A 24,797-nucleotide genomic window follows, 5' to 3' on the forward strand; every position below is an offset into this window, starting at 1 on the left:
AAAAGAAAGTAAAACGAAGTAGTAAACACTGCATAAAGGGCTGAAAATGATACCACAATAATACAAAGAAGATAATTATAAATCTTCCCGAACAGGGGTACCAGCTTTCAACTTTTTCAAGGTGGCCCGTGTTCGTGCACCTGAAACAGGTGTAACATCTGAAGAACGACCTCCTTTAGAAGTTTTTGAAACTCCAGTAACAGTTGCCTTTAATTTGGAAAGTTTACGTTTTTCATATACAGGGGCACTAAGATCGGATTCACTGGCGGAATCACTTGTGAGTGATTGCACATTCCGGTCACGGGTGGTATTCGAGTCGGCTACCAATGGCACAACAGACTGATTATCGTGGTCCAAGGGAGCACTAGAATCAATTTGTAAATCCTTTACTGACTGTTGGTCACCTACCTGAGCTAGTTGTCCTTCCTTGAGAATTTCTTGGGCCTTACATTCAGGAGTAGACTGAGGTACTGCAGTAGATTCCAGAGGGGCAATAACTTCCGGGTCAGTAGTACGATCTTCTTCCATTTGTAGGTCGGGGCGAATGACAGGATCGTGGGATGTTTCAGGTGCTGGAACGTCATGACTTGAAGAAATACCAGGGTGAGCAGAAGTGAGCAGAGGAAATTCCGTATAGTTATCAGTATGCAGAGACACCTTTTCATGTGGGAGATGATAAGGGGTACGAAGCGGTGGCAGTGGAGAACTGCGAACTGGCGGCTGAACTTTGAAGGGCGGACCTTACCACTGAGCCACCGCGTTTTCTAACTGCTACAAAACGAATTTTGCTTGACTACGCTCCTGTTTTGAGTTTCCCTTTTCCACAATTAAATAATGGATCAGATGTATGGAGAATAAAGTCGTTTTTTTGCTGAATTACTACCTTGATGGAAATCCATTAATAAAGATCAAAAATTAAGAAGTTGAACGCTTAAAATTTCCAAGTGCATGACAGAGTTTGCCCAACTGGGCCCAACCCGAAAAAACCCACTTTAAAACCCACCTGGGTTTTTGACCTATTTGTTAGTATATTATTGGTATAACTAAGGTGATCACATTGTAAGTGATTTTTAACAAATTTTAGACTTTCCTTGGGCGAATTATATCCTTTCACGTTAAGATATCCTTTCACATAAGACCCTTATAAAGCTCTGAATGCACTAAATGAATTTAAAAAAAAAACTTGCCTTAGCTTGAGATAGTTATAGAACAAATTAATGTATGGATTATGCTTATAGCCTTTTGAAGTAAAATAAGCAATTTTGTACTTTAGAAAATATTTTCCGTGAATAGTGTGCTCGTCGACTCGGCGACACCGAGGAACGCTATCACTCATACGTTTGACGGGTTTAAGGTCATAGGTGCCGGTACTAATAGTACATATGTAAATACATTAGTAAGACTATTGGTATTATTTCCTACGTTTGATGTAAAACACAAGTTTTTTCAACTAAAATTTGGTTGATCAATAACAGTTTAGTTCAATCATTTGTTGCTACTCTTCAAATAAACATTCTGTAGAATCAACACCAGCAATAGCGTAAAAATTCTTGTCTAACTTAAGAATCTTAATGCTCGGGGTTCCGAAGACTATGTAACGCTTACTATTTCAAGTGCTAAGTTCAAATTTTCGTACTAGCGGAAGTTTTGATGAACACGCCATGAAAGAAGTGCTCGGGAAATTTCCGAATTAAACTCAAAAGGATCGGAAATGAATACTTCAACAATAAAACTATTTATTTTACGCTTAAGCCTGCCATACGTCGGGACAGTCCCGTTTTTGAGCCTCGAGTGTCCCGTATTTTAACTCCGTTCCATTTCTGCTATCAATATCAGCTTATTCGAAAAGTGAAAAACAAAAAATTCTGACATTGGCTGGGAATCCTGTAATTAGTGAATGAACAGAACGCTGTTGCATGTAACAGTTTGGAGGAAGTTATTACACCACCCTGTTCGACTTGATAGCGAGCGAAATTTGCAATGCTACTTTTTCCATTGAAATTGATGAAAACTCGGATAGTCTCCGTATCAAAAAAAAAAAAAAAAAAAAACGCTTTGAGTGTTTCTACATTTACAAACACAGGGAAGATGGCTGACCTTTTCTCCAGCAACACATTAGATAAGTTAACAAAAATTGTAATCTTTTTCAGAGGCTAGGGGCACAGAACTGTGCTTTGGTCCAGGTCTTACAAAAATGTAACTCTGGTCCTGATAATTACACACGACACAGGGTGAAAAAGCAGCTTTTAATCAGATTAAACTGACGAACGTAATTTTGGCAAATACAGCCATGTAAATAAATATTGCTAAACGCGCGAAGAATATTGAAGGTATATTGTACCACTGATTTAAATAATTTGCATATTGTTCTCCTCTAAAGCATTTTTATAGCACATCTTAGGTTTTTAGGCATCTTTAGTCTATACAATTAATTGCAGGGTACGAACAGAGAAAAGCAGCTGCTGCTTAGTGAACTTTCGCCTATTTTACGTATTCTGAAAAAATAAATAAATAAATAAATAAAATGAAACCTTTTACTTTTAGTCTCACGGTTATGACTGCTATGCTCAAGGTGACGGTGATGAGAAATGAATGAAATCACGGAATGAAGAAAGTGAGAGGAAACGGGAGAATCCCGAGAAAACCCACGCACAAGGTGTTTGTCCACCACAAAGCTCACTTGGCGCGAGCTGGGATCGAACTAGAGACCCCGTGCACCAGAAGTGAACGCTCTACCTCTGAGCCACAGCGGCCTATTATACTTTTGTTCATAACCAGATTATAGTTCAATTCATTGTGTTGGAAAGTTGAGGGGAGGGGGATCTGAGGTGTCCCGTGTTCTCATGGAGAAAATATGGCAGGTTTATTTACGCTGGAAGATGTTAATTTCATGTAAGACATTTTGAAACATTTATTTGTTTCATACAACATGAATTGTATCTTTGTTTTAAATTAATAGACCCCTTTTGGTATCCACATTTGGCGAACGTCAGTCAGGCTTCTGGATGACTTGATTTACATTTGTTCGTTTGTCTGCCGAGCTCCTTTATGGCTAAGCGGTTAGTGTACGCGTCTTCGGCGTGGGTGACACGGGTTTCCTTCCCGGAGGGAGCTCACGTGGTTCGGATTCCACTTTAATCAGTAGGTCTCGTCTTATATAGCCTCGCTGCTGAAAGGGACGTTAAACACAAAATCAACTCAACTTTCGGCCTTTTAAGTTAAAATTTTCAGAGTACAAGCACGAGACACTCTAAATTTCCTGTTTAGATTTTGGCGGCATACAAACATAAAATTTCAAAATGGCGGCCATTTTGTCAAATGAGCGAGTATCTACGATACGAAGCGCAATTTTCAGTCTTTTAAGTTGAAATTTTGACGGTAGAAGCACAAGATATGCTAAATTTGCTGTGTAGATTTTCTCGGCGGTCCAATGTAAAAGAAAAAATCAAAATGGAGGCCATTCTTTCAAAACAGCAGTGAGTAGAAAATTGTTGCAAGTTGTGACAATGACAATATTGAAATATAAATCACATTTTAAAACTTTTACCTCACAGACATTGAAATATTTCGAAAAAACCCGATTAAACCCCAGAAAACCCAATTAAACCCGAAAATAACCGAAAAACCCATATTGGCCCAGGTGGGTTTGGCTTTTCCAAAAAACCCGGGTTTTTTCAAACCCTGGTTCATGATGAGCTTTTCTCCTCAAACAAGTTTTAATAGTAGTCGCTAATGGTTTTCTACAGATGTTAATGTTAAATTGCTTAATTTTTTCAAACTTCCGATGTCCAAGTTTTTGTACCTACAAATCCTGAAACAGTGTCAGGAAAAAGAGTTAACATTCGGAAAATGAAATTTTTGAGTTTTACGTCCCACGGTTATGCCGGTTAGGCTAAAGGAGACGGTGATGATGAGAGATGAATGAAAATGGTGGAATGAAGAAAGTGGGAGGAAACGGGAGAATCCCGAGAAAACCCACGCACACGGTGTTTGTTCACCACAAAGTTCACTTGACAGGAGCAGGGTTTGAACCAGGAATCCCATGCACCAGAGATGAACACTCTACCACTGAGCCACCGCGGCCCGCAAAAAATCAAAATAAGACAGTCTGGTGCAGGTGTAGTTTTGGTGCGCTACATTTTGGAAGATTTACAGGTAAAATTCAAAACTTTCCATGAAAAGACATGTTTATAAAGAACGAATTTCTACTGGTAACTTAATTACATACAATGTTATACAACTGTATCTTAGGTTTACTAATGTTAAATCATTACAAGTGCTTTGCGACGAATAAAACAAATGAGTGCATATGAAAAATGGCTCTATTAGATATTATTTTCCACGGGCGGATTATTTCTGCACCGTGTACACCGGCATCATATTTCTGCACAGTGTGCAGAACCTGTATTTTGTTTACAAGTGGAGAGTTACTAGTATGAAACAACAACAAGTGTTGTTGAAACTTGTATTATTCTCAAAACGCACTTCCTTGCACTATCCTCACTTCTGCGCATACACACTATCGCTGACGTGCCTGCTTCCTTCGGACGTATTACCGCGCGGGCCCACCAGCTTCGTCCTATCTGACTCGGTTCGATAGCATTCGTGCTATTTAGTGGCAACCGAGCACAGATTGTTTTGTGCTTTTTTGCACTGTTTCTTTGCTAGACATCCGGAAGCCTTATTTATACGCAAATCTTAAAAGAATTATAATTTTTCAACAATTACTTCTAGAGGTCCCCTTGAATTTTATTTATGCCAAGTAAAATATATTCCGCCCATTGGAAACCGTCTAGGGGACAATAAAAAAGAAACTGGTGAAAGAATTATAATTTTTCATTTTTTTTTTAGTATTGCGCCACAAGTAAACCTGTACACAAGAGCGTTTAACCACTACCTCATTTCTCCTGTATTTTTTTTTTAATTGGAAGTTTTCGCTCACATGTGAAACAAGTCCTGCAGTATATAATCTACTGGATCTTATTAGGTTACTAAAGAGACACTAAATACTAGAGAATACTAAAGGAACACAAACCTTGTCATGGCACAAGCATTATGAGAAATTGTCCACGCTTCTCTAAGATAATTATCTTCCTTTTTGTTATTTAGGCTTAAAACTTATGTACAAATCCGAAATTGTGTTCGTTCAGGTATATTTTCGGCGCACCATCCGGAATAATTGATGAAAAATTTTAATTATTTCACCAATTTCCTTCCTATTACTTCTAAAATATTTCCACTGAGCGACATGAAAATATCACACCTGGCATAGATAAAATTATTAACTGCTTTTAGCAGCCAAGTTATCCTTTAACCTCCAGTTGGTTACTGATTAATTTTCTCAGTGTACCACTCACCGCGCTGACGTTTTCCCGCGGAGTAGGATTTCTGCTTGGAAATAGCGTTCCTTTGATTGTATCATAAGAGTGCAGCCTGTATACCACCTCACTTTATTAAGTATTGTTGCCATAAGAAAAGGTTGCGGGTCACTTTCTCACTCTATTATGCAACAACTATTCACAAAAGACAAAATCAAGCTACCACCTCTTGCAGTACGTCAGAGCACTTAATCTAAAAATTATCCAATTTAACCTAACCTAAATTTTGGGATTTACCGTTGTATCGCAGAACCAATTTGAAAATCGAAAAAAAAAAAAATATACCAAAACGTACTCCGATCAGTTATATTTGGTTGCATTAGATTAAGTTACGTTCGATTACTTTACATTAGGTTAGGGGCATAAAAACTACAGTGCAAAAAACTCAAACCAACCTGTGCTAGTCAGGGGCGGATCCAGGACGGATTTCTGGGGCGAGGGAGGGAGGTTGTAATACTACTACTTAGAGCTACTTTTGAGTACTCCAAACTCTGGAATGGGTTTTATTGATATATAAAATAAGAAAGTTTCCTCTTTTGGGAAGGGGGCAATCGCCCCCCGCCCTAGAGCCGCCCCTGGCGCTAGTTGGCCACTAAAAAGCACGAATTCTATATAACCGAGTCAAGCAGGGCAACGCTGGTGGGCCCGCGCGGGGTGTGTTTGAAGGGAACAAGTGCGTCAGCGAAGGTGGGTATACGCGTAAGCGAGGGTAGTGAAAACATGTGGGCTTTGGTAATCATACATGTTTCAATATCACTTGTTATGGTTTCATACTAGTAACGCTTCAGTTGTAAACATAAAATACAGCTCTCGTACACTGTGTAGAAATACATTGCCGTTGAGTTAGAAGCCACTTACCTTAAAAACTAAGGCATGTAAACTTTTGTAATTTCATGAAGAAAATAGTGTATTACAGTTTCTTAACTGTCCTTCCTTTTTTTTAAATAAAAATTTAAGTGAAATCCTTAAGTTTTTTGTCCCACAGTTATGCCGGTTAGGCTAAAGAAGACGGTGATGATGATTAATGAATGAAATGGTGGAATGAAGAAAGTGTAAATAAACGGGAGAACCCCGACGAAACCCACGCAGACGCTGTTGGCCCACCACAAAGTTCACATGGTGATGGCTGGGATCGAATCCGGGTCCCCAAGCACCAGAGGTGAACGTTCTACTACTGAACCAGCACGGACCTTACAATTGTAATGGAGTTGTTGATATACCTTAGGGGGTCCGTGAAGGTAAGCAGAAAGGTAACAAATAGAATCGAAGTTAATACACAGGTTGGGCTAGGTAGTACCATTTAAATCACTCGCAAGTCTTTAGTTTAGGCAAGGCAGTGACAATAACCAAGTCATCTGAAACGGTTCCCGCAATTATAGATTACAGTTCCAATAAAGAAAGACAGAAAACAACGTGCCCTGCGGGGTTTAAACCCGCCTTCACTCGCTAACGCTCGACCCAGATAGCAAAAATGACTTGCAACAAACTTGCAGCAGATTTGCAATTCAAGTCTGGCAAACTTGCAGCAGACTTGTGATGCAAGTCTGCAAGTTTGATGCAAGTTTAATGCAAACTTCCTAGTTGACGCTCTTCGAACTTGCAGCACGCCTGCAGTGCAAATGTATGGTAAGTTTGCAAAGCAAGTTTCTACTTGCACTGCAAGTGCGCAGCAAGTTGCCAGCAAGCTAGTCCAGGTTTGACGCAAGTCTCAGCAAGTATGTCACTTGCACTGCAAGTGCACAACAAGTTGGCAGCAAGTTTTTGTAGGTTATAAGCAAGTCTCTGCAAGTATACGACTTGCACTGCAAGTCCCTAACAAGTCTACAGCAAGTTTGTAGTAAGTCTTCTTCAAGTATATACTTACATTGCAAGGCTACAGCAGGTTTTCATCAAGTGAGTGTAGTAAGTTTTCTGCAGGTATATACTTACATTGCAAGTCTACTGCAAGTGTGCGGAACTTAGCATAGCAAGCCTGCAGCAAGCACTTTACTTCCTCTGCAAGTCTTCTGCTAGTGATAGCACATTGAAGGATGCATTAGCGAATACAGCTTGCACTTTCATTGCAGAAGAAAAGTGCATTATTTTGCTATAATACAAATATACCACTTGGCGAAACCAAGTGATGTACTTGTAAAAGAAATAATAAAACATGCATTTTTCTTTTACAATGGAAAGTCTAGGCCGCGAAGGTTAATGCTCATCTCGCCACTGCCTGCTGACTTACACATGACTTATGGAAGTGAAACGCTTGGAGAAGGTACTGCATGCAAACTTACACTCATACAAGAATGCAATTGATATGAAAGAAAATGACAATATGGCCTAAAATTCTGCAACAGCAAAATGTGACAAAATAATCTAAAAATTCTTTTGCTGTAACCGTGAAAAATCAAGTTATTATTTGTATCTGCATTGTGGTTCGTTAAAACAGTTTTAACATGTGTGTAAGCTTCCTGATTATAGCAATTATAATCCAACCACATGGAATTCCTCGACAAAACTATAACTAAACGCTAGTGCATAAACCTTGATCTTCTGAGAATGGATGCATCAATAAGACTCTAGAATGCCCACCTTTTTTTTTATACCTTTGATGTTGAAAAATCTCACCCTAGACTTACGTTACAGCAAGAAATACTTTTTTAACTTAACAGCACACGTCGGAGGGTGAAAACTGGAATGCTTCCCGGTGATTTTAGCTCTTTTCATGTCTATTTAAAAATATTTCGACTTTTATAGGCTCGTGTTCATATTCTAAAGGAAATTAAATAAAAACATAAAAGAAATTAATACTTCAATATTATAAGGAAAGTATTCTAAATAATATAAATGAACAACACTTAATTTAGTTTCATTAATTATATTTTGCCCTTGTTAGTTAACTTTTTTTTTCGTCCATGGGCTAAATATGTAATACAAAATTTGCTTTTCAAAGTACTACGTTAATTCTTCCACTTGTTCCCCACCAACTGCAGCTGCTTCCTCTTTTTGCTGCTTCTCCTTACTGAAATATAAAAGGAAATGCAAACCGTCAATTTCTTATATTATAAATTCATTACATATTTCATTAAATTAATTTTAAAGTAGTTTTCGCTTTATTAATTCCACAATGTCTGTAATCAAGGTGTCTACTGGAGTTTACTTTTATATTTCGAGTGTTCTACTAGAAATACTGCCTACTACGATATATTGTCCACCCACGCAGCTTGTGCAATATCTTCATCACTATCTCAGCGTTTTACCTTAAATCTTATATAAGTAGTATCTATCAACGCTATCCCGAATCTAATATATTATATACAAACTAAACCTTTTTTCTTTCTCTGGCTGGATATTTTTTCTCTAAATTCTGGTGATTTGTTTGAGAAGTGCGTGATTAAAGACTGTGATTATTATTTCTAATAACTGAGACTTAGAACGTGTAATTGTTTAAAGGAATGAGACATTCAGTACACAGTTTAGGTTTCTTGTGGGTTAATAAACACTGGCATCTTTTGTATCTTCTACGTCTGCTGTTCCATTGCATCGGCGGTAAAGACGTTGAATCCGCTTTTTGAGATACTCGGTTCAATAGAGTTGTTTACTGTACTGCTACAGGTTATAAATGGATATGGAGAGACTGTAGTTTGGTGTAGAGAGACTGAGATCTTAAGAATCCGAATCCGACTGAGGGGAATAAGCGCGAATGAACAGAATGAGTCAGAGTGAGCAAAATGAACCAGAATGAGCCCCTGTGTGTCCTTTTCAGGGATTTTAATAATTTCTTTGTGGTGGACAACACTGTCGCGTGTTATCTTCGTCACCTATTGTTTCTTCTCCGAGTCTTGTATTCTTGAAATGTTCAGTTTAAGAAACCTAAACGTGACTTCATGAATGTCCAGTCAGCTTACTATATTCTTTGTCTTCAAACAATCACCTATTCTCAAGTGTGTTTCCGTTTCATTCTTACAAATTGATAAAAGAGGTCCTGCTTGTTACTTTTGTTTCTAAATTCAATTCTAAATAAGACACCTGTATGACCATCTTGTACTTCAGTACTACACTCCGACTTCATCATCCTTCTGAATCTAGCTGGTACACTCGAGGACAAAACTTGGGTCCTCGACAATATTTTAAACAGATGTACTGCGTATCTAATCAGCCCTCGAGCCATTCAACGAATCAGCTTAAAGAAGCGAAACGCATAACTTTTACTACAAAGCAGAAGTACGTATTACCCTTATATGATATTTGACAATTATTAAAGATTTCTTTAAGTGTGTAATAAAGGGCTGCATTATAGGTGGCATTTGCGTTATAATACAGGGATTTATCAGTCGCTGACGCGATTAAGAAATCTATTAAATATCCAGTCTAGTTTCCTTTTACGAAACCCAAAATCTAGTTTTCATTTACAAACCCATCAATTATAAAATTGCATACTACTTACAGCCTAATCAACCTAGTTTTAGCTTGGTGCAGCCAATCGCCTATGTTTTCTTTCACTTTCTCATCAGTAGTACTAATGTACACTTTCTTACACGCATCTCAAAACAGAAATAATTAATTTTAAAAAATTGTATTTGAGTATACACAGCAATGCAAGACACTGGTAAGGACGAAGTTTTATGAACAAGACTACATCAATATATTCACATTTTTTCGTAAGGACAGAAAGATCTGGAATTATTTATTCATATTGTACAAAGCAGCTTGGACATGGAGTTAATTCAATCCCTTTGTTTTTCTCATCATAAATGAAAAATACAAGGTAAACACCACGGACATTGCTGCAGTTTACAAACTGTAAATTATAGCGCGAAAAAAGAAATATAAAATTTATTCATATAATATGTAGTTCTATTGGCTGTGAGAATTAAAATCTAAATTCTTACAAACAACTATGCAAAACAAGTTTAAAAATAAAATAAAAATTAAAAAAAACTTTCGAAGGGAAAAGCATGGAGAGCACTATCATTAGTATATAAAGATTTATTATTTGATTTATATGAGAGCGCTTCCCACGATTCTATCTTTCACAGAAAGATCAAATTTGAAATTCTAAAAGCGAGAAAAACTCGCAAGTTTTTTCTTGAATTTCGATAATCGGACCTTTTTTTTATATATAGATTTTTCTCTCAAATTCGTATTTTCGAGTTAGAAGCAGATGTGTTTACGTCTTCGTTAGTGACAATATTGACGCGCCTCTAAAGGCAAACAAAGCCTCGAATCAAGGTAAGTTACCGGATCATTGTTGTACATGGGAGAAAGCACTTCCCAACCCTAACGTCACCGCAGGCGACAAGCGAATATTTCAGCAGTAAATTGGCCCCGAAAACTTATTTAAACGGCAACAGACAACTTCTAAGAGCCAAAGGTCGTCCTACGTAGAAAGTAACAAAAAAGAATAGGAAAAATTTAAACTTCCAACGACACATTTTGTTGAAAGAAACTCGGACTCGTCTTACAGGTTTGTCACTTGTTAAAAATTACGACTAAAATATCAGGCCCGATATTGATAGCTACACAAATTTGCAGATATTTCCACATTTCTGGTAAATAGACAATATATAGGTAAAACTGAAAAATGTCTTCCTTCTGGTGAGTAAAGCGCAATCCTATATAAATATTTTAAAACTACATTTAATATTTTTATGGAACCTCTTTTAATACGAGGGTTAAGTCATAAGTCATGACAACTATTTCAATATTTATTTAAAATAAAATGACGCTAAACAGCTGCCTAATTCAATAATTCGAATGTAGCGTCAAGAATCACCGATGTTCCAAAGTTAATTTACTCCCAGCAATTATTTCAGTTTCTTTCAGCAACACCTACCTGACATCTTAATGAAGAATTGCCATGTTGGTGTCTTGGTGCAATATACGATGTGGGTGATAGCATAACAAAGTTGCAAAATCTGTCAAAAATTTTAAAATGCATATTATTTATAGCTTACTGCCCTCACCTTTTAAAATCTTAGACATATTCACAAAGTAAACTTGAAAGAATGTATTTATACCTCTTGGGTATCTAAGGCTCAGGCCGGGATAAGGGAAGGGAAGGATGTGGACAGGCAGAGTCCCAGAATCTACCATCCCATCATTCGTCTGCTGGAACTAAAGACAAAGGGAAACCTCATCAGGTAGTCCGATCGGAGCAGTGAGATTTATAGGTATCAGTATAAAGAAAATTTTATATAAAGTACTTACGTAATACAATATTCCCAATTTGTGTCCCAATGAACGCTTTCTTATCCAATTTCTTCGTCGATCTCCCACTTAACGTGAACATCTGGGCCAATTCATCATGTAAGAGGCGTCGGAGCATATTATAGATGAGCGTCTTCTCATCACGACCACCAGTACTGATTAACATTTGAACCTGAAAAAAATGCAGATATTTAATGCTTCTATTTTTCACAATAAGCAACTACAAGCTTACATATTACATGTAAGAGACTAAAGTTGTCTTATTAAGAACTATCTTTTTCCTCTAAAACGTGTTTTTCCCACTCACATTAAACAAAAGTGGATATTACAAATTTAAACCTAGAGAGTATAAGCTTGCAGAGAAGGCTGTTCCTATCCACATAAAGGATTTAATGCGTGGCGTATTGTGATTTTCTATTTTGTTCATTCCTGCAACAATTTCACTGTTGAATTATTTGCTAATCACGAATCAGTCAACTGATTTTAACAATGGAGAATATGGAAAATAAATAGAACCCTTTACATGGTTATGAGCTTCCTTCTCTGAAATTTTGAACCAAGTTAAAAAAAAAATACAGAGAGGTTTCTGCCATCTATTCGTAGAGCCATCTGGTATATAAGCTCTCTCTTTTTCGGTGCACAAATAAAATCACTACGAGTGAAGGCCATCAGCAGAAACTGAAAATCGGAGATAGTTCCTTGCCCTTTTCAAGCAACAGTAAAGGAACTGGAGCTCGGTAATGTAATAAAAATTTTCAATAGAGAAATTATTTCCGAATAAGTTTCTGCAGGTTTTGCAAGCATGCAACAGAAGAAGCTAGATCATTAACCTGTTAAAGAAAGACTATACAGAGGTTTCAACTATTAGTTATCTTTTCACTTTTCTAGTAAACTAAAAGTATTTACAGAAATAAAATATCGTATTTGCCTAAAAATAAGCATGATCCAATTCTATTCGTAAAAATCTAGTACGCAGCTTACATGACATAGCAAACTTTCAAACAATCATCATCATCATAATAATATACAATACTTATGTCAACAATATGGTGCTTGTTGCCCATGTTATCACTAGCATCTACAAAAGAAAGATAGAAGTATTCCATAATGTATTAGGCACTAATAAATTTGATTGGACAATTCCCACGTGCCAATCTTTGCCCTTCTGTTTTTCAAGCTATAGTGGAAACTGTCGAACTCAAAAAAAATCTTGGGTTTACTAAGCCCCCGTCTCTTCTCAGTGATGCACTTCGGAAATGTCTACGTGGAACTATAAAAAACTTTTAAAAAAATCAGGATGACTATAAAAGTAATTAGAACTCACAACCTAGCGAATAATTACCCAACGCTCCACACCTTTTAAAATTAACTTTCAATCGATTCCGTCGACTGTTTAAGGCTAACATTGCTTCAAAAAGAAATTAAGCGAAATGAAACGAAATATTTAGTTTAGCTCCCCATGGTGAAGGAGACGACAAAGGATGGATGAAAGAAATGGTGGAATGAGAAAGTAGAAGGAAATGGGAAAGCCCCGATAAATCCCACGAGCACGATGTTGGCAGGGGCTGCGATCGAACACGGATCCTTGAAACTAGAAGTGAGCACTCTACTACTGAGCCACCATGGGCAACTGGTTCGAACAGGCCCACGTAAACAGTACTTTGAGGAATACGGTTTACCACACAGCATTAGATGAGAAGCACATAATGTATGTGCCAAGTAGTTTCAGACTGTATGAGAAAACGAAATATCGGGGAGGTTCCCCATGACTTCTATCAGTGAATAAAAAAACATAGATCAAAGAAAGTAGCATTCACTACAAGCTAGAAAGGTATAACCTATAAATATAAAATAAAAAGCAACGCCTGACATATCGATGAACAGGTGAATACCTGTAGAATTAGGATCTCAGAATAAACTCCAACTACAATATAATATACACAGCTACATTCAAGGAAAAATGTTGCTTACCAATTTCAATCTGAGTTTAGAGTTGTCCTTCAACTGTTGTTCAAACTTATGGAAGTCTTCCAATGTTTTCAACGGTAGCACGCCCAAAGAAGCAAAATGGTCGTCATTCTCGTCTTCTTCTGATACAGCCTTACTGCCTGGAATATTATTCACCTTTTTATCCAGATTGTTTACACTGTTTGATAAATCTATCATCCACTGTTGTAGAATACTCCACTGTCGATTCGAAAACGATTCATGTCCTGCAACAGGTAATTTCATTTACGTCAGTGTAAAGTTGAATAAATTGTAACGTTCACAAAGCGTATACATTCCGTGAAATTATATGAGCTACCACTACCCTGTTCCTTTTTAGATTTCTAAGGTATATATATATACTGTATATATAGAATAATCTTAGTTTACAATAAAAGTTACACCAGCAACAAAAAGCTTGGTGAATGTAATTACGTAGAGAAAAAAGGGAACTAACAATAAAGAGAATGTATACAACTTTTTATAGAGTGGAAGTTATGTGGTTGAGAAGTGAATCGATTGGCTGCGCAGTTGGTAGCACATCGGACGTATGCTCGAAGGTCCCAGGTTTGATCCCGGGTTCATCACGTAACTTACACTCCTTAAAAAAATAATTTGCACCTACAGGGATTTGGCATATCAAAATCGGAAGGTTAACCGTTATTACGAGAAAAAACATTATGGCTCTTATTCACCCACATTTTTACCACGCCTATTTTAATGGAGCTGACAGGAAAATGGCTTAACCATCCGAGTGACAACAGCTAATAAAGATACTGTAGCCAGGCAAACACAATAGGGCCCTTCAGAAATATGTCTGCCAAACCTGCCCGTTAGAGATTACCAATTAAGGGTCGAATTCGACCAACTGAAGTCCAGCAGAATTCCCCAACACAATGTAATAGTTCAATTTTTACACTATACGAAAAACAAACAAACGTTCTTTGGTTGACCCAGCATAATATGTAATGTGTTCTGTTGAGATTTATCCAATGTATGTGCTTTAAATCTCCAAGTTACAGAGAGAAACACTAAACCTGAGTGACAGAGTGACGGCCATATTAGATTTAGTTGACATCTTGGTTTTGCCACACCTGGGAACTTGAAGGCATATCAAGAAGTCATTCGGCCCAACTAAAGATTACAAATCAAAGATCAGCTCCGACAATTTTTCTCCCACGTCCCCTCTGGTTCCAATATATAAATAATTGAGATAGTAATAATGAATTGAATACAATTTCTCTAGTCCTTTACGCATACAATCCTTAGGGAAAGGGGAAGGTCAAGGATCTTGAAATGCAGCAGCCATGGCCTTATAAAAGGTACTATTTTGGCATTCGCCTGGTGGCACTGAGAAACTAGGAAAACTTCAGTCAAGACGGCTGCCCGGAACAAGCTTGGTGCCCACGCTCAACCTACCGAACGATGCTTGGGAACCAGACACACTATCCCTACATCATCAGCTGAGTAGTAGTAATAATGAAAGAGATCAGGCTATATAACTTTAAATACGAATGAAACGAACTTTTAATAAGAATGAAAGTAACAAATCGATTAATGGCAGATAATGTATTCTACTGTTCCGTTTTCCTTTATAAAAAAAAAAAAAAAATGCTACATTTCAATAGTACCAATTCTCGCATAACGTTGCGGAAGTTGTTTGGATTATTAACTTTCAGATATCAACAAAAAATGGTACTTCAGTACCCGAAGTATTTAAGCAAAGACTCCTGTACTCAGAGAATGAAATTAAATATTGAGTTTAACGTCCCAAAACTTTTCTCCGAGGCTAAGAGAGACGGTGATGATAAGAATGAAATGGTGAAATGAAGAAAGTGGGAGGAAATGGGAGAACCAAGAGAAAACCCTTACACATGGTGTTTGTTCACCACAAAGCCCACTTAACGCAAGCTGGAATAGAACCAGGCCCCACGCACAAGAGGTGAACATTATCGCTGAGCCACCGCGGCCACGTACTCAGAGAAGAATATGGCAATATTATATCCCATAAGCCTGTAAGGGTCTGATGAGACAGTCCACAAAATTAACTTTAAAAAAGATGGGTTTATGCGGAGGCGGCTCCGCGTCCTGGATAGGTGCTAGTATAGAGGGTTATAAGGTATTTGTCTCAGCCTTCCTTTAATTCTTTTCAAATGAAAGTAAAGCTTTTTTTTTTTTTAAAAAAAAAAATATAAAATATTAATAAATTGTAAAACCACAAGCGCATATTAGAATGCCATTCTGTGTCAAACGATACGATGCTTGCCGAACTACTTGAACGCGTCAGATTATGTCACTGTCAAACAGTATGTTCATATCAAGAATGCCATCGAATTGATGACGAAAAGACAGGGTCACCCTATGCGACAAAATAGATGAAAACTTGTAACTAATACACAGGGTTTGCCCAAGTGGGCGTAGCCCGAAAAAACCCGGTGGGTTTTTTCGGGTTGGGCCCACCTGAAAAAACCCACTTTAAAACCCACCTGAGTTTTTGACCTATTTGTTAGTATATTGTTGGTACAACTAAGGTGATCACATTGTAAGTGATTTTCATCAGATTTTAGACTTTCCTTGGGCGAATTAGAGGCTTTCATGTTAAGGTATACAATAACATTCAACATGAGACCTTTATAAAGTTCTGAATGCACTAAAGGTTTTTTTTTAAACTTAGCTTGAGATAGTTACACAACAAATTAATGTATGGGTTATGCTTATAGCCTATTTGAAGTAAAATAAGCGATTTTGTACTTTCGAAAATATTTTCCGTGAATAGTATGCTCGTCGACTTGGCGACCCCGAGGGACATTATCACTGATACGTTTGACGGGTTTAAGGTCATAGGTGCCGGTACTATTAGTACACATGTAAATACATTAGTAAAACTACTAGTATTATTTCTTACTTTTGATGTAAAACACAAGTTTCTTCAACTAAAATTTGGTTCTCCAACAATAAAGTTTAGTTCAGTCATTTGTTGCTACTCTTCAAATAAGCATTCTGTAGAATCAACACCAGCAATAGCGTAAAAATTCTTGTCAAATTTAAGAAGCTTAATGCTCGGGGTTTCGAAGACTATGTACCGCTTACTATTTCAAGTGCTGAGTTCAACGCCGTGAAAGAAGTGCTCGGGAAATTAAACGCAGAAGGATCGGAAATGAATACTTCAACAATAAAACTGTTTATTTTACGCTTAAGCCTGCCATACGTCCCGTAAAAAACGGGGCAGTCCCGTTTTTGGGCCCGAGTGTCCCGCGTCCCCGTAAATTTAGTCGTGACAGGGAAATGTTTCGTATTTTAACTCCGTTCCATTTCTGCTATCAATATCAGCTTATTCGAAAAGTTTAAAAAAATAAAAAAAAAAAAATCTGACTGGCTGGAAATCCTGTAATTAGTGAATGAACAGTGGACTGTTGTAGGTAACAGTTTCGAGGAAGTTATTACACCACCCTGATAGCGGGCGAAATCCGACTTGATAGCGAGCGAAATTTGCAATGTTACTTTTTCCATTGCATTTTATGGAAACTCGGATAATTTCCGAAACATTAAAAGAAAAAAGGTGGCTTTGAGTGTTTCTACATTTACAAACACAGGGAAGATGACTAACCTTTTCTCCGGCAACACATTAGATAAGTTAACAAGAATTATAATCTTTTTCAGAGGCTAGGGTACAGAATTCTGCTTTGGTCCAGGTCTTAGAAAAATGTAAATCTGGTCCTGACAATTACACACGACACAAGGAGAAAAATCAGCTTTTCATCAGATTAAACTGACGAACGTAATTTTGGCAAATACAGCCATGTAAATAAATATTGCTAAACGCGCGAAGAATATTGAAGGCAGATTGTACCACTGATTTAAATAATTTGCATATTGTTTTCCTATAAAGCATTTTTATAGCACATCTTAAGTTTTTAGGCATCTTCAGTCCGCACAATTAATTGCAGGGTACGAAGAGAGAAAAGCAGCTGGTGCTTAGTGAACTTTCGCTTATTATATTCTTGAAAAAAAAAATAAATTGAATCTTTTAGTTTTAGTCTCACGGTTATGCCTGCTATGCTCAAGGTGACGGTGATGATGAGAAATGAATGGAATGACGGAATGAAGAAAGTGGGAGGAAACGTGAGATTCCCAAAAAACCCACGCACAAGGTGTTTGTCCACCACAGAGCTCACTTGGCGCGAGCTGGGATCGAACTAGGGACCCCATGCACCAGAGGTGAACGCTCTACCACTGAGCCACGGCGGCCTATTATACTTTTGTTCATAACCAGACTACAGTTCATTGCACTGTGTTGGAAAGTTGAGGGGGGATCTGAGGTGTCCGTATTCTCATGGAGAAAATATGGGAAGTTCATTTACGCTGGAAAATGTTAATTTCATATAAAACATTTTGAAACATTTATTTATTTCATATAACATGAATTGTATCTTTGTTTTAAATTAATAGACCCCTTTTGGTATTCATATTTGGCAAACGTCAGTCAGGCTTCTGGATGACTTGATGTATATTTGTTCGTTTGTCTGCCGAGCTCCTTCATGACTAAGCGGTTAGTGTATGCGTCTTCGGCGTGGGAGACCCAGGTTTGGTTCCCGGAGGGAGCTCATGTGGTTCGGATTCCATGTTAATCAGTAGGTCCCGTCTCATATAGCCTCGCTGCTGAAAGGGACGTTAAACACAAAAGCAACTCAACTCGTTTGACTGCCTCTACCACACACACTACAGGGTACAACTTCCGGCCTTTTAAGTTAAAATTTTCAGAGTACAAGCACGAGACACACTAAATTTCCTGCATAGATTTTGGCGGTATACCAACGTAAAATATCAAAATGGCGGCCATTTTTTCAAAACCGCGAGTATCCACGGTACAAAGCGCAATTTTCAGTCTTTTAAGTTGAAATTTCGACAGTAAAAGCACGAGTTACGCTAAATTTGCTGTACAGATTATCTCGGGAATCTAATGTAAAATTTCAAAATGACGGCAATTTTTTCAAAAGAGCAGTGAGTAGAAAATTGTTGCAAGTTGTGACAATGACAATCTTCAAATATAAATCACATTTTAACACTTTTAGCCCAAAGACATTGAAACATTTCGAAAAAACCTGAAAAACCCCAATTATACCCGAAAAACCCATATGGGCCCCTCGTATGCCCCCGTCGCTGACGCGCCTACTCCCTACGGATGCACCCCTCGCTCCGCTCGGGCCCCCTGCTGCGTTCCTGCCCTGACTCGGTTAGATAGCATTCGTGCTTTTAGTGGCCACCTAGCACATATTAGTTCGTGGTTTATGCATTAGCTCCTCATTTAGTGCATGCTCTGCAAGAAGAAATCGGAAAACGCAATAAATGTGTGAAAATTTGGTAGAGCCGTCTGCTCGAGTAATGCCGCAGCTTTTTGCCCAGTGAAACTGGAGGGGCGTTCCTAGACTTCTCCATTATTTTGTATTAACTTTAGTTACTCCCCTCCATTTTGACAAGACATCTGCAAAATTTGTAGGAGAAATGAGGTAAGGAATGGTAATTTCGAGTTCTTACTACTACTACTACTACCACCACCACGGTAATGAATTTCAAGAACACAAGGAGCGTTGCGGGGCTACTAACCCACCTTCGTTCGCTCGGCAATACTGTGTGAATTGAGTAGGCTATTGCACTTTTTCGTAGGTTTGATAGAGCAGGGATACATCTAAAAGGTAATAGTACTCTGTGAATTAAGTATTTCGATTTTTTGATAGTGGAGGGGAATAATTAAAGTTAAGCCATTATTTGCAATTACCATCGGTATCTTTCCCCCGTTCTCGATTTTAATGAAGTGGAAATCAGGATCAAAAAGCTACAATTACATAAGTATTCAATTAACTATCAATGTACACAAGGGCAAGGTTCTAGATTACTGGTCCCCCTTCCCATTGAGCAGTAATAAAGACAGAAAACAACGTGCCCTGCGGGGCTCTAACCCGCCTTCACTCGCTAACGCTCGCTCGGCAATACTGTATAAGCTAAATGTATAAACTTTAAAACCTACCCAACTACTAATCTACATGGGGGACCAGTAATCTAGAACCTTCCCGTACACAAGGGTATAATGCAAGTAAACTTCACAGCAAATCTTCACTTGCAGTAGCACAGTATTTAAACATGAGTTCGAGTACATATTAAATACACAAGTCACATTGTAGCCAATGTTACAAAATATATTTTTACATTGGTTTTATTAACCAATATATAGTAACATCGAATAATGATAGAGATGGACCAGTGATGTTATTTTGAATTTTTTTATTTTGTCCTGATTGTCCACTTCATAGTAACAACTGAAAATAGACAGTAGGAATTACGGCTCATATCAGATAATTAAGATATGTGTGTGTGTTTTTACGTATATAAAGACATATTGTGCTGTAGAAACTGATTAATTTTGAATGCCATTTACAAACCAGTAATCTAGAACCTTCCCGCACACAAGGGTATAATACAAGTAAACATTTACTGCATACGAACATACACTCAAGTATATTTTTCTCAACTTAGTCAAACAATACACGTTTAAAATATAAATTATCTCTACATCTGGATACTTACGTAATTATCTTAATTATCCACATCTACCTATATACGAACCTTGCTTCTACCTTAGCACCTATACAAATGGCGACCTGGCGCGAAATTTCTAAAATTGGACTTTTGTGCCACCTGTTGGTAGAAACTAGAACTGATACACTTGCTACAAATCTCCAGCTAGCCTCCGAGGTAAGTAAAATATAGCAAATGAAAATCAAATTACGACATTTGCGGGTAACTCTTTCAAAAAGCCTGCAGCAGGTGTACAGTGCACGGAAAGTCTAGCAAGTTAAAATCAAATATAATGAAAGACTTGCTGCAAACCAACATGCTATTAGGGATGTGACATTCAAAAATCAGGTACCAAGAAACGAGATTTTTGTTCTGATATTTCGATAAGCAACAAAACAGAACGAGGAACGAATGAAGGAAACAACGTATATGTGTGGAGAACAAAACTTATCTAATTACAATCGGCTCAGTATAAGATGAAAGCACAAAGGTACACTGGAGTCACTACATTCCTGACAACAACAAAATACACATGTTCCCGATCAGTGATGCCAATTCCTTCAGAGCCTTTTTCCCTTCACAAGCTTCAGAATTTCCCTTTTCCGCACAAAATTTCCCTTCATCCAAACCGTTCAAGTAATGTATTTAGTAAACGTATTTTGAATCGTTTTCGCTTCCACCCCCTCAACCCAATCTTATTACCACATACAAGCAGATACCTGACAGCTTTCCTTTGAGCTTACGCAGAATTTGAACTTGATTTGTTGTTTACATTTCTAAGGCGTCGCGATAGAGGAAGGAAAAGGATATGGAAAGGTATAGGCCAGGACGTATATTAAAGATGCAATCTCTGCATTTGCCTGGTGTGAGTGAGGAGAAATCCTATAAATACCTTGGTCAGGACGGACAACCTAAATAAATCATTAAAAAATATAAAATAAATATTATGTAAATTTAATTTTTATCCTAGATATCATGATAGATTTTAATATTAATGTAACCTACGGTACAAAGAAAAATATTAAGTATATTTTTGGTATGTACTTACTTAAAAACAGCACACCCATATTTACTGAAACGAATACGAACAGTTACAAAGAAAACTCTAGCTGCTACTGTCTTAGGCTGTACACCAGAAATGTTCGTAAGCACAATACAAACTAAATCAAAGTTTAGAGATGCGGAATTCTTAAGAATTTATAATCCTGTGCGCACAGTCACCAGAAAATTTGTAAACTTACACAAACACACACACACTAATGACCAAATAATCGCCCATATATACATATTTACATTCACGATACGCAGATTTTCTTATCTTACATCGATTAATTCGCTTCACAATCATTTTTCTGGTTGGGAAAACCATCTTCTGATTGGGAAAACCAAACTGTTATAATAGTTGGAGTGATAATTTAATTGAGAAATATTTCATCTTATTGCATTGCATTTAACTCAACAATGGAAAGATTAATTTTGATAAAACATTTTAAATAATCATTGTTGTAATGTTTCGAATTTAACTGAATATGTTGACCGATGTGTAATTATTAACGAATGCAAAGCAAGATAACTTGTGAGAATTTATGTGAAATATGTGCAACGGATTATATTTGGAACAAATAGAATGTTGAATTTATACTGAATTTTAATGAGATTAATCAGATACGTAACTACATTCAATCTATAAATGATTGAAGAGAGGTTCAATTTTGCCTGCAATATTGAGAGATTACAAGCAATTTCCCTTTTTCCTTTTCTCCAAATTTTACTCAAAATTTCCCTGCGCCAAGAAAAATTTCCCTTCAATTGGCATTGGGTTACAAAGATTAATTATCGTTCCACACTGCATACACTTATACCTAGGCGTTATTGACGGAGAAAAGTTCCGTAATCTACTTGCGCTCATTCGTCGGCTCTCTTTTGTCTAGACGACAAACAGATTGTTGAAAAAATGCGCCAATACATACACCACGTTGTCGCGTGAAAGAAATATTTCAGTTTACAGTTGATCTTCGTGTTAGAAGGTGGTGCTACGGTGTGTCTGTGTTTACCGAAGGTGAAAAATTTTTCTGCATAAAATATTGACGTTTGTGTTAAACGAACATGTCGAGAACTTGCAACAACTCGACAGATTCATTCTGCTACATATGTGGTGAAGTGATTTTCAAGGGACAAAGTAAGCCATTGTCACCGTTCCTGAAGACAGCCTACCATCTGTACTTCGGGTGTAAAATCGGCAACCAGAATCGAGTTTGGGCTCCAAAACAAAGTTGTAACTTGTGTGCGCGTACTCTCACAGGATGGTTGAAAGGTACACATAAATAGATGCCGTGTAACTGTGACGGTAACGGTGGAGGGTATTAATGGTTAAAATATGAAACAAATCTTTAATAACCTCCCGTTATCCGGAATCTCGGTAGCAGGAGCGCACGCTCCGAAAACAGTGTATCAAGAAATAGTGAACTCAAATAAGAATACCAATATTAATACTACAACACCCTTGGTTCGTAATCGACAACTTACCATTCGAGCCTTCAATATAAATCTCCACACTGATATTATTCACGAAGTTGTAAGACGTAGAGAGATGATGCAATCTAGACTCAGAATTCTCAGAATACAATTGCGTAAACTTGCTAAAAACCACATGTATTTATTTACTATATTTGTTTTTATAATACCACATTCTATCACAAAATAGTATTCATATACACAACAGATAAAGCTAACCACAAATGAACAATATTTTGACGTAAACAGTCGCTTCAATAATGATTTGATAACGTCACTCACTTTAATTATTGATACCGTTCAACATAAAACTGAGATTGACAAGTAATTAAAAGAAATAAGATATATCAAACAAGGAAACATACAAAATACTATATACAACAAAAACAATAATAATACATGCAATAAGGTTTCTCTACTATTTAGTCTTTTCAGAAGAAATGCAAGTCCAGACGACAGTAGCAAATTATATTATTTCAAATGTCTAGAAAGAAGTTTGATCTCTTATTTATATTTATATTTACTATTTATTTATTATTTTTAATTATTTCCTTTTTACGGATGCACTAAACTATTACATTATACTTGCCGCTTGGTATAATTGTTTCTATCTTCAGTTCTGTCTTTGCCTGAACAGATGATTCACTAGTGAAATACTAATTTGAATGCAAAGCGACTAACTGACTGACACTTGATAGTCGCGACCGGCGAACTTTTATTTAAATTGAATTCAACTTAGTACTGATACTTTAAACATTCTTCACAGATAAATATGTTAGCTAGCACAGTTTCCAGAAATAATGCAGTTATGTAACGATGTTATAGTACTACTGTGGTTGTTGGATATTTTTATAGCTATAAATTGAAGTAATATTCCGCTATTATATAGGCCTATATCAAATATAGATTGATTTTGTTTTAAGCGCTTTTTATGTATATATGTTTCAAACTTGAGCTTACGACTAAAATAATTCAATACAAAGGAATGCGTTCATATTGTGCGCTCATTATATGCACGACGTTCTATATTTACTGATCCTTTAGAGTGTCTACAAATTATTTACTTCTAATATTGACTGGCGCAAGAAACTTTATATTTACTTTTTGTAGCACTGATATGCAGTATCCAATAAAATAGATTAGATTATGAGTGAGGTATTTGAAATGAATAATATTATATCGGCTTACATAAATAATGTATCAATATTGTAGATTTACTTTTTATATGCGCATATGTTTTTACGGTAATATCAAAAGAATTCTATAATGTTACGAATGCAAAGCATGCTTTAATGTGTCGTATACCGTATACACATATCACTTGTTTCAATCCTTTTCGTTGACATTAGTACGTGACATGCGATGTTTACTTGCAGGGTCTTGCTTTTTCACGAACACGGCTTACTTGTTATCTTTAAACATGTTCAGTTTTTCTTACCTCGATCGGCAGGTGAAATTACATGTTTACGTTTTATTGTCCTCATACGCTTCTCACTGGATTATTACTTCACTTATTTTTCCGCTGCATTTCTCTTCTTCTCTATCTGTCTGCAACCTGCTCCTCACACTGCTGTCGATTCAACCTGCTGCTCCCCGATCATATGTTGACAGTGTTGCCAGTGAAGTTTAGACATTGGTGGAGTTCAGAAGGTTACTGAGCGGAGCGCTCAGTCACACTGCTCGAAGTGAGCGAAACGCAAAACTTGCGAAAACAACACGTATACAAATGCTGATGGGGCAGCGTGTCCTGTCACATATGGCGTCCGAATAGGTTGATCCCTGTGCCGTCACTAAGCATTCTCAGATTAACTTTCCCTTAGTTCCACAGATACTTATAGAAGTAAGATAATACACAAACAAATGAAACCTGACACATACATTTATATACATATATACACAATATTTCGAAATATGTACAGCCCGCAATCTATTCGCAGTATTCATCAGGTAAGTCCTTCAAAAGTTGACTGGCACAATTCTCCTCTGCCTTCTTCCGCCACTTCCAGTATTCTTCCTTAGTAGGCTTCCACAATTTACACTGATGTTCGGATCGGTGTCCTATAGATTGTCCATTGTTCGGATCAATCAGCTCCACAACCTTAAGACTTGGCTTACGAACACATAAGTACGGTCCTGAGTACAGATCGAACATCT

At 37.2% G+C, this 24,797-nt stretch overlaps 1 protein-coding gene and 1 long non-coding RNA gene across 4 annotated transcripts in view; one reads left to right on the forward strand and one right to left on the reverse strand.

Moving 5' to 3' along the window:
• The window catches only part of LOC145675745 (uncharacterized), a 164,359-nt gene that overhangs the window by 68,326 nt on the left and 71,236 nt on the right, over window positions 1–24,797 (forward strand). The window lies entirely within an intron of this gene.
• The window catches only part of LOC145675738 (uncharacterized), a 74,958-nt gene continuing 58,389 nt past the window's right edge, over window positions 8,229–24,797 (reverse strand). The window contains exons 1-4 of one of the 3 annotated variants that reach the window (XM_081746373.1): window positions 20,589–20,674; window positions 13,542–13,783; window positions 11,571–11,742; window positions 8,229–8,382 (exon numbers count right to left, since the gene is read on the reverse strand). In XM_081746373.1, coding sequence (XP_081602499.1) covers window positions 8,321–8,382; window positions 11,571–11,742; window positions 13,542–13,736 — 429 coding nt within the window. In that variant the 5' untranslated portion in view covers window positions 13,737–13,783; window positions 20,589–20,674 and the 3' untranslated portion in view covers window positions 8,229–8,320. Of the gene's footprint in view, window positions 8,383–11,570; window positions 11,743–13,541; window positions 13,784–20,138; window positions 20,544–20,588; window positions 20,675–24,797 lie in introns of those variants that run through there. The other 2 variants (XM_081746372.1, XM_081746371.1) reach the window with 2 other exon arrangements.

Source organism: Thermobia domestica, chromosome 18 (genome assembly GCF_964235325.1).
Source record: "Thermobia domestica chromosome 18, izTheDome1.hap1.1, whole genome shotgun sequence".
In the NCBI taxonomy this organism is placed as follows: Eukaryota; Metazoa; Arthropoda; class Insecta; order Zygentoma; family Lepismatidae; genus Thermobia; species Thermobia domestica.